At 41.7% G+C, this 12500-nt stretch overlaps 1 protein-coding gene across 3 annotated transcripts in view; it reads left to right on the plus strand.

The window, feature by feature from the left end:
• LOC143282171 (putative peptidylglycine alpha-hydroxylating monooxygenase 1) overlaps positions 1–12500 on the plus strand; it is a 39602-nt gene that overhangs the window by 10091 nt on the left and 17011 nt on the right. For all 3 annotated transcript variants that reach the window (XM_076587733.1, XM_076587735.1, XM_076587734.1), the window contains exons 2-9: positions 2921–3049; positions 4515–4569; positions 5208–5295; positions 6171–6289; positions 7577–7666; positions 8241–8289; positions 9659–9723; positions 10852–10935. In XM_076587733.1, the coding sequence (XP_076443848.1) occupies positions 2948–3049; positions 4515–4569; positions 5208–5295; positions 6171–6289; positions 7577–7666; positions 8241–8289; positions 9659–9723; positions 10852–10935 (652 nt within the window). In that variant the 5' untranslated portion in view covers positions 2921–2947. The remainder of the gene's footprint in view (positions 1–2920; positions 3050–4514; positions 4570–5207; positions 5296–6170; positions 6290–7576; positions 7667–8240; positions 8290–9658; positions 9724–10851; positions 10936–12500) is intronic.

Here is a 12500-nt window from a genome sequence, read left to right on the forward strand (position 1 = left end):
GCTTCACACCAGATGTACACTGTAGAGAGAGATATATATATAGAGAGAGAGACAGAGAGAGACAGAGACAGAGAGACAGAGACAGAGACAGAGACATACAGACAGACAGAGAGGAAGGTGAGGAGAACTTGTTTTTCCACCCACAAGCCCGACAAATAGGACCATGTTGCCAGACGCGTGAGCCAGCTGTCGCAGAATCAGATCAGAGCCAATTATCGGATTACTACCCCCCCTCGCCCCCCCCCCCTCCCCCCGCCCACCCGCTTCCTTGTCGTCGCCAATGGTGAGAACAGAATTATCAGACTCCAACACGCACGTCAGATCCGGATACCCCACACACGTATTGCACGTGCCCTGTGATTATTTCCCTTTCCTCCTCCGCTCATGGTTCAAAGTGTGTTGTGTCTGGAAAGCAAAATGCGTGTTAAACAAAAAAACAAACAAAACAAAACAAAAACAAACAAGCACACACACACACACACACACACACACACACACACACACACACACACACACACACACACAACAACAACAACAACAACAAACCATTGAATATTTGTAAAACAAGAGATTCAGTATCTTTTTTTTCTTGACATTTCCCTCTCTCTGTCTATCTCCCCTCTCCCGTCTCCCATCTCTCTCTCCCTCTCTCTGTGTGTGTGTGTGTGTGTGTGTTGCCTGTATTTAAAAAAAAAATCACACAAAACAAACAAACAACAACAACAAAAAACCCAACACGTTAGTTCTGACATTTGAAGCACACAAAACACTGTTCGTTTCTTAAAGCTAAGACAGCAATAATGACTGATGATAGTTAAACATCCCTAAACACACACACACACACACACACACACACACCCAGGGAGGGGGTAACGTATAGAAAGAGAGAGCTCTCTCCTCATAAACTCGTAATCAGATTTGGGTGCCAGAGTCTAACCAAGTCTCATAATGGAGGTCGGGCTATGATTTATGAATATTGGATTTCTGTCCTCGGCAGAGCTCCAGAAATAACAGGAACACGTCATTGTGTGGTCTGGTAGCGCAGGTCTGATCCATGCACCATCTGTCCATTTACTCATAGCGCAGAGTGTACCCGAAGCAAAACATTGCATGCAGAAAAAAAACACCCACACATTGTTCCTGATGTAACTTTGTGTCTGTTCCAGCAAACTAATCATATGGATGACTTAAAAAACAAACAAACAAAAAACCACCAACAACAACAACCCCATGCTGGATATTTTCTGTTCAAACACCAGCAAATATATTCAGCGATGAAAAGCTTTTATGCCAAATGATTACAAATATAAAATCTTTTAAAAAAAAGAAGAAGATCATGAACATGTGTTTAAATTGTACTCTCTCTCTCTCTCTCTCTCTCTCTCTCTCTCTCTCTCTCTCTGTGTCTGTCTGTCTGTCTGTCTGTCTCTATATCTCTCCTCACACAATCACACACACATATACGCACGCACACTGTCAGACAGACAGATACAGGAAGGCAAACAGACAGCCACACACACACACACACACACACACACACACAAATGTATACACACACACACACACAAACACAAATGTATACACACACACACACACACACACACACACACACACACACACACACACACACACACACACAAACACAAATGTATACACACACACACACACACACACACACACACACACACACCAAAGAGAGGACATTGAATCCGAATGATTTCAATGACATATGCTAACAGGCCCTATCATTACATTTTGTTGGATAGTCTTCTGAACTTGAAGGCATATACTCAATAATTCAACAAGATGTTATGCTGATACGTCATTGAACAATCTCAACAGTGTTACGTCTACGTTATCATAACCGTTGCATTGAGGTAAATAATTTCATCGGAGATCAGAATACATGCCCGACAGTTGAACATGAAACGGGTTTCTGACTCAGGTAGGCTAGAGTTGAATACACTGAACACAGAACATAATCTGTGTCTTACTGAAACGGAACCTGTGCATGTTTTAGTGAGGCATTCCCTTTCTGAATTGTGCCTGAGAATTTCGATATATTTCTTTCCTTAAACATGTGATATATATTTCCATGATAAATACATGTTTGAAAGTGCAGTAAATAGTTAAATGTTTGCTTTATTCAATGTGGTTTCTCTGTCGATGACAAAAGATAGAAGTCTTTCACGCAGTTCGAAAAACGATTTTCTCATACACACCCAAACATCCATACATTGATTTTATATGGGGTACCCAAGTGTCAGTCCCTTTCGAATTATTATCAACGTCGAGTGATATTTCACTGATTTCTGTGATGGCTGCAAACTTAATATTGTCTCTTCTGGTGTCAGTCACACTTCCATAGTCAAAAATATAATCAAGACAATGTTTCCATTCCTTTTCGGTAATGTCATTATTTACATGTTTCTCTGTTTAGTGCTTTCTAGATTCAGACCAAAATTTAGATGAACATTCAAGCGAGTCCAGAAATCGATCTACTTGAACAATTTTGAATGAAGTCTTCCTTTCGTTCCAGTTCAAGTGAATCCAGTAATCGATCTACTTACTGTTTACTGAATTAAATCTTCTTTTCTTCTGCGTGAGTGTCTGCATTCTGTGCGTGGCTGCTTAGACCACTTGACACCATGTGTATATCGTCCCCATCTTAATGTCTTGTGGTGCTTGGCGACAGTTCTTTAGTAGTTGGGACCTGGGGAGGGGGGAGGGGAGGAGAGAAAGAAAGACAGGCACATACAGAAATAATGCTTGTCCTTCGGTCTGATGGGAGAGACGTGATTGTGTAGTTATCTTTGCACATGTGAGTGGCTCTGCATTTACCACCACCACACCACACTCACAGAGATACACAGAGATAATCCTGACGTTTTCGTTCTCCTTTGTTGTGTTTTGTCTTCAGAGAGCACACAGGAGGAACAACCCAACCATGCTGGTTTTCCTCTTCACCGTGTTAACGGCCACGGGTATCCTGGCGGCGCCCACCGCTACGTCTGTGGACCTCACGATGCCTGAGGTTCAGCCACAAAAGGTAACCCTGGTCTCAGTGGTCTGTCTGTCGCCCTCCCCCACACCCCTCCCACACACACTGCACACATGATTACAGACACACACACACACACACACACACACACTACACTACACTACACTCATGATTACACACACACACACGCACACACACACACACACACACACGCACACACACACACACACACACACACACACACACACACACACACATGATTACACACACAGACACAGACAGACACACACACACACATTACACTCATGATTACACACACACACACACACACACACTACACTACACTACACTCATGATTACACACACACACACGCACACACACACACACACACACACACACACACACACACACATTCTCTCTCTTTTTTTTTTTTTTTTGTACCCGGACTTTCTTGGGTCGACCACCGTTTTATTTTGTATATAAATCACACAATGCCAAATAAATAAATAGCGTTTATGGAATAAATACGACTTTTCACTCACTGATTTTGGGCTTGTTACAATAATATTGAAGGAAAATGTACAAGTCATACAATTAAGTGTACAAAACTTATCTGTTTTTCTTTGTTTGTTTTTTTTTGGGTTTTTTTTGGGGGGGTTTTTTTGTTTTGTTTTTTCACCTTCATTCATACACAATTCTAAGTCAGTCTGTTTCTTCATATATGGACAATCACGTTGCAAAACTTTAGTGTTGGAAGATTGTTTGGTTTGTCTGGGGGGTGGGGAGGGGTTGAGGGGGCCGGGGGGGGGGGGGGGGGGGGGGGGGTGTTCATGCTCTGGTGTGCTTTCTGTGTGCATATTTGTCTCTTTCTCACTTCTCATTTGATCATTTGACGTTATTTGTAGATGGAAGTGTTTTTTTCCATGTGAATTCGTCTTGTTTCAAATTCTCGTTCAAAAATAACCTGTAAGGGAAAGACTGATTTGGTCTTTTTATAGATACTGACACACATTTTACCCACTAATATTATATTATTGATATACGCACATTCTCTCATTCCGTCTCTGTTCTCAGAGAGAGAAAAGTATAATTCTCCTCAGTTCTGTCTGTCTGTCAAACGCGTCAAGCATTTCAGTGTGTGTGTCTTGGTTCAACTTCCCACTGCAAGTGTATCTGTCGCAGCAGTACAAACACTCACTCAACCGTTGCTACAGCAACGGATCGTTACACCACTGCCACTGTTTGAGCAATGATTTTTTTCCCCTCCATCTGTGTGTGTGTGTGTGTGTGTGTGTGTGTGTAATCATGAGTGTAGTGTGTGTGTGTGCGTGTGTGCGTGCGTGCGTGCGTGTGTGTGTGTGTGTGTGTGTGTGTGTGTGTGTGCGGTACAGGGCGGGGATATAGCTAGGGGACTCACATTGGGTAGACATGTACAATAGTTACAGCGGCTGTTTATCTTTCTTCCTTACACATGACATCTCTGACATAGTTACAATGCCTTTTCCTTTCCAGCCGGATACATACCTCTGTCGGACTTTTGACACTGCCGACCTGAAACACTACATAAGTAAGTGATGTGACAGTTAGTGATAGTTAATAATTGATATTGATATGATTTGATTTCTGACCTTCCTTCAGTGCTAGTCCGCTGTACGATTTTACAATTACATCATACAGTAGCAACGTGGACATGTAAGTGAGTGGTGTTGCCCTGGTCGCTGAGGATAGTCCGCGTGAGATAGATGATATTAATTTCGATTACGTTTTAGAAACAGTGAGAGTGGTAGAGGTCTCTTGCTCTGTTGTGTGCTAAATATTCTGAACTTCTCGAACGATGTGTACACCTACTAAACAGCCATCCAGCCATCCACGCAGGCACGCACGCACACACACACACACATACACACACACACACACACACACACTCACGCACGCACGCACGCACGCACGCACACACGCACGCGTATTCACGCATTACACCATCATAAGCACCACAGCTATCATCGTCATTATGGTTCCATTACTTTGATGCACGTGTCGATTTTCAAACCAACAGGTTTTTGAAATCGGTGGTGTGTGTGTGTGTGTGTGTGTGTGTGTGTGTGTGTGTGTGTGTGTGTGTGTGTGTGTGTGTGTGTGTGTGTGTGTGTGTGTGTGTGTGTGCCTGCGTGCCTGCGTGCGCGCGTGTGTGTGTGTGATTTACAGCTGGATTCATACCCAACGCCAACAAAGACACAGCACATCACATCTTGCTCTATGGCTGTGAGGCGCCCGGCAGTCAAAAGGAAATCTGGTCAGTTTTTTTCCCTTTAAACACTTCTAGAAAAAAAAAAGAATCAAAAGGGTCAGATATGTCCAAAACATTTGCCTCTTTTGGGGTGTGAAAGACACAACAACAACGCACACAAACTTAACTACTGTTTTCAGTGCTAACAAATAAAAAATGACAAATAAAAAGAACATTCAAGAGTTTCCTGACAAATCATAATGCACAAAAGCAACAATGAACAAATTCAAAATGCATATTTACTGCATTATATTTTCTTTAAACAAATAATACTATTTAGTTTTAAAAGAAAAGACTTGTCATTGTGAGTTGTTCGTGAAGGCCTATTTGCGTGCGAATGACCAAACAATGTGTACAGAGCTTTGGTTTGTTTTTATCACAAGATGTAGCGCAATAGAAAATATATTATTTATTAATTTTTCATGTATTTATTTTCAAGAATTGACACGTACGATCTTCCCACTTCGTATTTATACTAGGCAAGGTATCCATATGCATTGATGTAAAAAGCACATAACATGCATTCATAAATTTGCTCTCATACCCATACATTCACATAAGAATTTAGGACAAGTAGACAAAGAATGAAGTGGATACAAATATTAAAAAAAAAATTCATTGTTTAAAAAGAGTGTCTGTGGGGGTCTGTTAGATATCGTTAGACAGGACTAAGATACCTAAGTGTTGTTTCTCACACACCCAAATGAGAGAGTGAGAAAATATACATTTTACAACTTGAAAATAGCTTCTGAGAAGCTTTATTTCTTTCTTAAAAGAGTTTTCAAAGGGACAGAAAGCTGAAGTCCTGCCAAAAGAGAAGAGTTTCCTTTCATTCGATGATTTTAAAAATGTCGTCTGCACGTGTGACTGTGAATGTGCAGGAACTGTGGGGAGATGGCGGCCAGCAATTCAGACTATGAGCTGGGTCCTACCTGTGCTGAAGGCCCCCAAATCCTCTACGCTTGGGCCATGGATGCGCCCAGCTTGAGTCTTCCGAAAGGTAAGGTGGGGTGTGTGAGTGGTGGAGAGGAGATACTTCATTACAAGTCCTATTTTAGTATCCTAAATTAACGAGTCTGTTTTTCTGGCAATTTGTGCATGTATGAAACGATATTAGTTACCATAAGTAGATGTTTGTATCCCATCCAGGGGTGTGACTGGGTATAGTCTGTGTGTGTGTGTGTGTGTGTGTGTGTGTGTGTGTGTGTGTGTGTGTGTGTGTGTGTGTGTTTGCATGCATGATCAATGGTCAGTTATCATTGGGAAGTCTAAAATGGAGGCCAACTCATTTCAAAATGTCCCCCAAATCACAAATAGTTCCAGGAAGGATCCAAAACAAAACCAAAAAACAAGTGTCAGACACCATTCTAAGGGGCGGGGCATAAGGGCAGACACCATTCTAAGTTCATAGTTCGCTTATTGGAAAGAGACAAGAGGCTTACCGTGACAACCGTGATTTCACAGATGACTCACACACACCATTGGAAGCTTACCGACTGTCTGCCAGTCATGGGTGAGAACAGCCAATCAAGAGAATTACATCAGAAAAAGGAGAAAACTGACAATGTCGAGGTGTATGGTGGAGGACGTTCCGGGTTTTAGTGTGCAGCAGCAGCGCAGTCTAATCGTGACGTTTAAGGGTTTCCAGTGACAGGTGGAGTACAGATTGAAGGCAGAATAACAGTTTGAATAATGAGGAAAAAAAAGGGAGAAAAAACCAACCCACCCCCCACATTCCATAGAAAAATAAATATGAAGAAATAGTTATACGACTCTCTCTCTCTCTCTCTCTCTTTCATTATCGTGCGCGCACACAGAGACACATACACACATAGCCACACAGACACATACACATGCACGCACGTACACACAGACACAGACACACACAAACACAGACAGACAGACAGACAGACAGACAGACACACACACACACACACACACACACACACACACACACACACACACACACACACACACACACACACGTATATTAACTCTCTCCATACGAACGGCGAAAGAGACGACGTTAACAGCGTTTCATCCCAATTACCATCATCAAAATATTTCAAGCGGAACGCTCTTATACTGAATGTTGACAAAGAATACCACAGTTCTGACGACGGAAGCTAAAGGTTGGGTCATTCAGACACCCACTGGACATCCGAGGGGTCTGTGTAGAGGAGAAGAGAGGACTGGCCGTACTGAGTGGGTTAAGAGCTGCAGCATGTCAGCAGTTGAAGAAAACAGCCGATGTGTAAGTTCATAATAACGGTGATAACGGGTGCAGACGTGGCGTTCAAGATTGGAGCCGACACAGGCATCAAGAAGCTCGTGATGCAAGTGCACTACAAAAACGTCACCAGTTTCAAACCACCATGTAAGTTGATACTGCATTTTGGTGTGTGTGTGTGTGTGTGTGTGTGTGTGTGTCCGTGCGTGCGTGCGTGCGTGTGTGTGTGTGTGTGTGTGTGTGTGTGTGTGTGTGTGTGTGTAAGTGAATGAATGACTGAGACTGTGAGATAAGAGAGAGAGAGAGAGAGAGAGAGAGATCTGTACTTAGAATTGATTTGTTGTACATTTATTTAGATTTATATTGACATTGATATATTTTCATTTAGCATATTCATGGCATTTTTTTTTCAGTTTTGGAAGGTTTGTCTATGCACTGGCTTTCCTGTCTGGAAATGTCTTTAAACCCGGGGTCCAAGAACCTACCTCACTCCTTCCCCTCCCACACACACGCACACAGGCACATATGTACAAACAACACGCTTACACACAGGCACGCAACGCACAGCGCAAAACCACACGTCCCCAACCTCATTTAAAGAAAAGAAAATTATTTTCCAATACCCAAGCGCTCAGTGAATGAATTTTTGACTTGGATTTATGCGCCAATGAGAGCGAATGCTCTTGTTTATAGATTCGCGTTTCCACAAATTGTGTTTCAGTCAACCGGAAGGACAGCTCGGGCCTCACGCTTATAACCACCGATGAACCGTAAGTACTAGGGGGTGGGTTAACAGTGTTAAGTTTGCTTGTATTAAGAATGTTCCCAACTCCACGGGGAATTCCATATAGGAATACTTTGGAACGTTCTTAACTCTAAGCAAACTTAGGGCTGCAAACATTGCCTAATGCAACTCGGCCCAGGTGTCTTCTGTGAGGATGTTGAGGGTTCTTTTAGTGTGCATAGTATCCCCAACCTTATTGTAAAACTCTCAGTGCTAGAAATTACCTCTTTTACATACCTCTCTTTGTTCACGGCTTTTGCCCATTAATTTTCTTTCTATCGTCTCTTCCTTTCTTAGTGTCTCCCTTGTTGGTTCATTTACCACTAGCTTTGAACAGATTTCTTTTTCTTTTTCTGGACTTGATGATTAGGTATTCTTACTATGTTGTATTCATTTTTTTTTACGCCTGGGATGTGTACCCGTTGGCAATATTTGGTTTTGTATTTTGTTTGCTTGTTATTAAAGGTAATTCTATGTATTATATATAATTGTGTTAGTGTTGTTTTGTGTTACGGAATGGTCAATAACAGAGGCATGTCCGAGGTTTCTATGCATTGATGCGATTGCACTTGTGCCAAGTTTTCTTTTCCAGTTTCTTTCTCTCCCTTTTTTTCTGGTTCTACTGGATCTATATTTAGTTTTTCAGCCCTGACATGGTTCTGTATGGCTGCAGGCGTATAAGCATATTGACAGAGATAAATAGGCAACAAAGATTAAGACAAGAATAAGCAATGAGGAAGAATAAGAATAAAGATAAGCATATAAAGGACCTGATGTGTAGACTCGTGAATTGATTTGTCTCGTAGTGCTTGTATGTTGGCGGGGGTGGCAGTTTTGTTGGCCATTTTGTTGTATTGATAGGGTTCGGAGTTGTGTTGAATTGGCTCTGTCTGTCTGTATTAGTGTCTCCCTGTCACTGTCTGCCTCTCTCCGTGTGTGTGTGTGTGTGTGTGTGTGTGTGTGTGTGTGTTAGGGGCGGGGTAGAAAACGCCGGAGGACAGAACGCGTAGTATCGTATGTACCTTTGTACTCGCGTGCAGAAAAGAAATGAGCAGTCGTGAATGAAACGTAAAACGATTATACTGACTCATTATGTTAGCGGTCCCTCAATAGGGTGATATTATGATCATGAACCCTGGACCTGATCAGCGCGTTGGGTTTATTCGAAAGTCGCTGTCCTTACACACACACACACACACACACACATATATATACATATATATATATTTGTTGTTCTGGTTGTTCTTGTTGTTCAATACGGCGGATGTGATCTGGATCTGTCAGCATGCTCTCACACTTTACTGAAACTGGAACTGAAATGAAATGATGATAAAGGCTGGGTCTATGTTCCCCAGGAAACCCCGGCTGGCTGGAGTCTACCTGATGGTGACGGGAGGCGTGATCCCTTCTGGCCAGACAGGTGGGTAGAGTGGGGGGAAAAGGAGAGGACCCAGACCCAGACTAGGATGTGTTATTTTTATAAAGACCATAACTCATGTAGTAACCGTATCATCGGTAAAACCCTGTTTTAGTATCCAAAGTCAGGGTCCTATTTTGACGGCAGTTTTCGAAACGACTTTGCCATTATTAGATATCATAAACCATTTTCAGTGGTTTTCGAAAGTTATTGTACTTGATTTGGATACAGATTTAATCGCTGAACTGACTTGAAGCTGTGTGACAAGGTCTGAAAAAATCGTCTGCAGTGACGCGTTCCTTCAGTCTGTGCCAACCAAAGAGCTGATCTTTACGTTTTGGGCCCGCAAACGATGCAATGGTAAAAAAAAAAAAAAAAAAAAAAAAAAAAAGAAGAAGGCTTGAGATGAAGTGTCGATCATATACATGTTACCACTCATATACCTGCACTGTAAATCACACAAACATTTTCGTTTAAATACACCCAAGAATTTTGGTTTCTAAGATAGAACATTACCAGGGGCTCGGGTGGGGTGGGGGAGGAGGGGCAGATGCGAAACACTCACATTGACAAAAGAGAGTGGTGAAGATAAATAGACACTATGCAATTTAAACGCCCTGAGTAGGCAGAATCGAACCAACAGAAGAGAGATACTTGCTTATGCCCATCGCTCCCGGTGGAGCATAGGCCATCGACGACCCCTCGCCATCGCACTCTGTTCTGAGCTGTTCTGGCCATTCCAACAGAAGAGAGATAGAACAGGAAAAGTGTAGAACAGGGAAAGTTGACAGACAGATTGGATGGCGGAGAAAGAGAGGGTGACAGAGGGAAGGGGACGGGTGCGACATTTTATTTCTTAAATCTGGAAGTGTTCCACACCCCCCACCCCGCCTCTTAATCTGGATCCTCCGATTGATCAAAAGTAAATCTATGCTGTGAACATGCTTGTTGTAAATTGTCGACAGGAACAAATACATATCCATACATGCATGCATGCATACACACCCGTGCTCGTGCGCGTATCATGAACACACACACACACACACACACACACACACACACACACACATACACATTCAGGTGGCTCATGAAAAAGTAAATGTGTGTGTGTGTGTGTGTGTGTGTGTGCAGAATACCTGGAAACGGCCTGCCCATTCCCTGACGCGGAAATTGAGATTCACCCTTTTGCTTTCAGGACACACACCCACCCGCTTGGTAAGTACCCCTTGTTACAGTTTGATGCTGAGAATGATCGGTTGTTGCACGGTAGGAACACTTTATAATGACCATAATGATGATGGTGATAATGATAATAATAACCATTATTATTGATAGTAGTAGTAGTAGTATCAGTAGTATTAGTATGAATGAAGGTGAAACCCCCCCCACCCCCCAAAAAAACAACAACAAACAAAACAAACCAAAAAAACAACCACATTGATTCCAAGTTGTATGACTTGTACATTTTCCTTCCATATTATTGTAACAAGCCCAAAATTAGTAAAAGAAAAGTCGTATTTATTCCATAAATGCTATTGATTACTTTGACATTGTGTGATTTATATTCTAAATAAAACGGTGGTCGACCCAAGAAAGTCCGGGTAAAAAAAAAAGAAAGTATTATCATTTGTATTCACGGTTGTTATTGATACTAATAAAGCGTCTGTCTCCAGTCAGAGACCTATTTCAAGCACTACACAAACACAGTCATTTGCACAATAAGCTGCATACCTGGGTAGAGCCGACTGACAGCTGCCTTAGGCGCTCATCATTCGTTTCCTGTCACAGTATCATTCAGTCAGGCTTCAATCACGTGCACACATACACAAGTACATTAAAGTGGATTTTTTCTTTAGATTTTAGCCAAGTGCATGTTGCATGCGGGACATCAGTTTAACATCTCATATGAATGACTAGCGTCCAGACCACCACTCAAGGTCTTATTGCAAGGGGAGAAAACACTGGCGAGTGCGTGACTGGATACCGTGTGGTCAGATTCTCTCGCTTCCTGGGCGGACGCTTTATCATCAGGCCATCACTCCACATACTCTGACAAGAACAGCAAATAAACATTCAGTTTTTATTGTACTGATGCATAGCAGGGCATTTAGATGTGAAGAATTTACGATGAGTTGAGTTGATGTCCGGCAACTGACGAAGTTAACTGCAGACATAGAAATAAGATATTGTATATACATTATTCTGATGTATTCGTCATCTACCTCATAGGCATGTTATTTCATTATTGGAAAATGGAAACCACAGGTGTCTATTGCCAGTGTATACCTAGGAATCAATTTTATGTTTTGCAAAATACTTAACTTTTACTGTTTTAATTTTTTACATTTCAGTCGACATTTACTGTTGAATTAACTAAGTTTATACTAACAGTACAGCTCGACATTTGTTATCAAATTTTGCACAAACAAAAGATGAACTAATGTTGTACTGAAAGATATTCATACTTCACAAAAAAGCTTGTGGGGTGCTTTATGTTTGTTATTTATTTTGTATGTATGTGGTTTCATGAAACATATTCAGAGGTTTGTCAATGTGCATGCAAATATACATGTAGGTAAATCTATTACGTATGTTTGTTTGTTTGATGAAGATTTATTTTCGTTGTTTCCTCAAGTTGTGTAGATGGGGTTGAGTCAGATACACAAGTAACAGTCATGCATAGATAAATTAAAAGAGAGAGAGAGAGAGGGGGAGAGAGAGAGTGTTTATATGCGTGCTTGTGTATGTGTATGTATGCATGTGTGTGTGTATACAATTGG

This window comes from Babylonia areolata, chromosome 5 (assembly GCF_041734735.1).
Source record: "Babylonia areolata isolate BAREFJ2019XMU chromosome 5, ASM4173473v1, whole genome shotgun sequence".
NCBI classification, from domain to species: domain Eukaryota; kingdom Metazoa; phylum Mollusca; class Gastropoda; order Neogastropoda; family Buccinidae; genus Babylonia; species Babylonia areolata.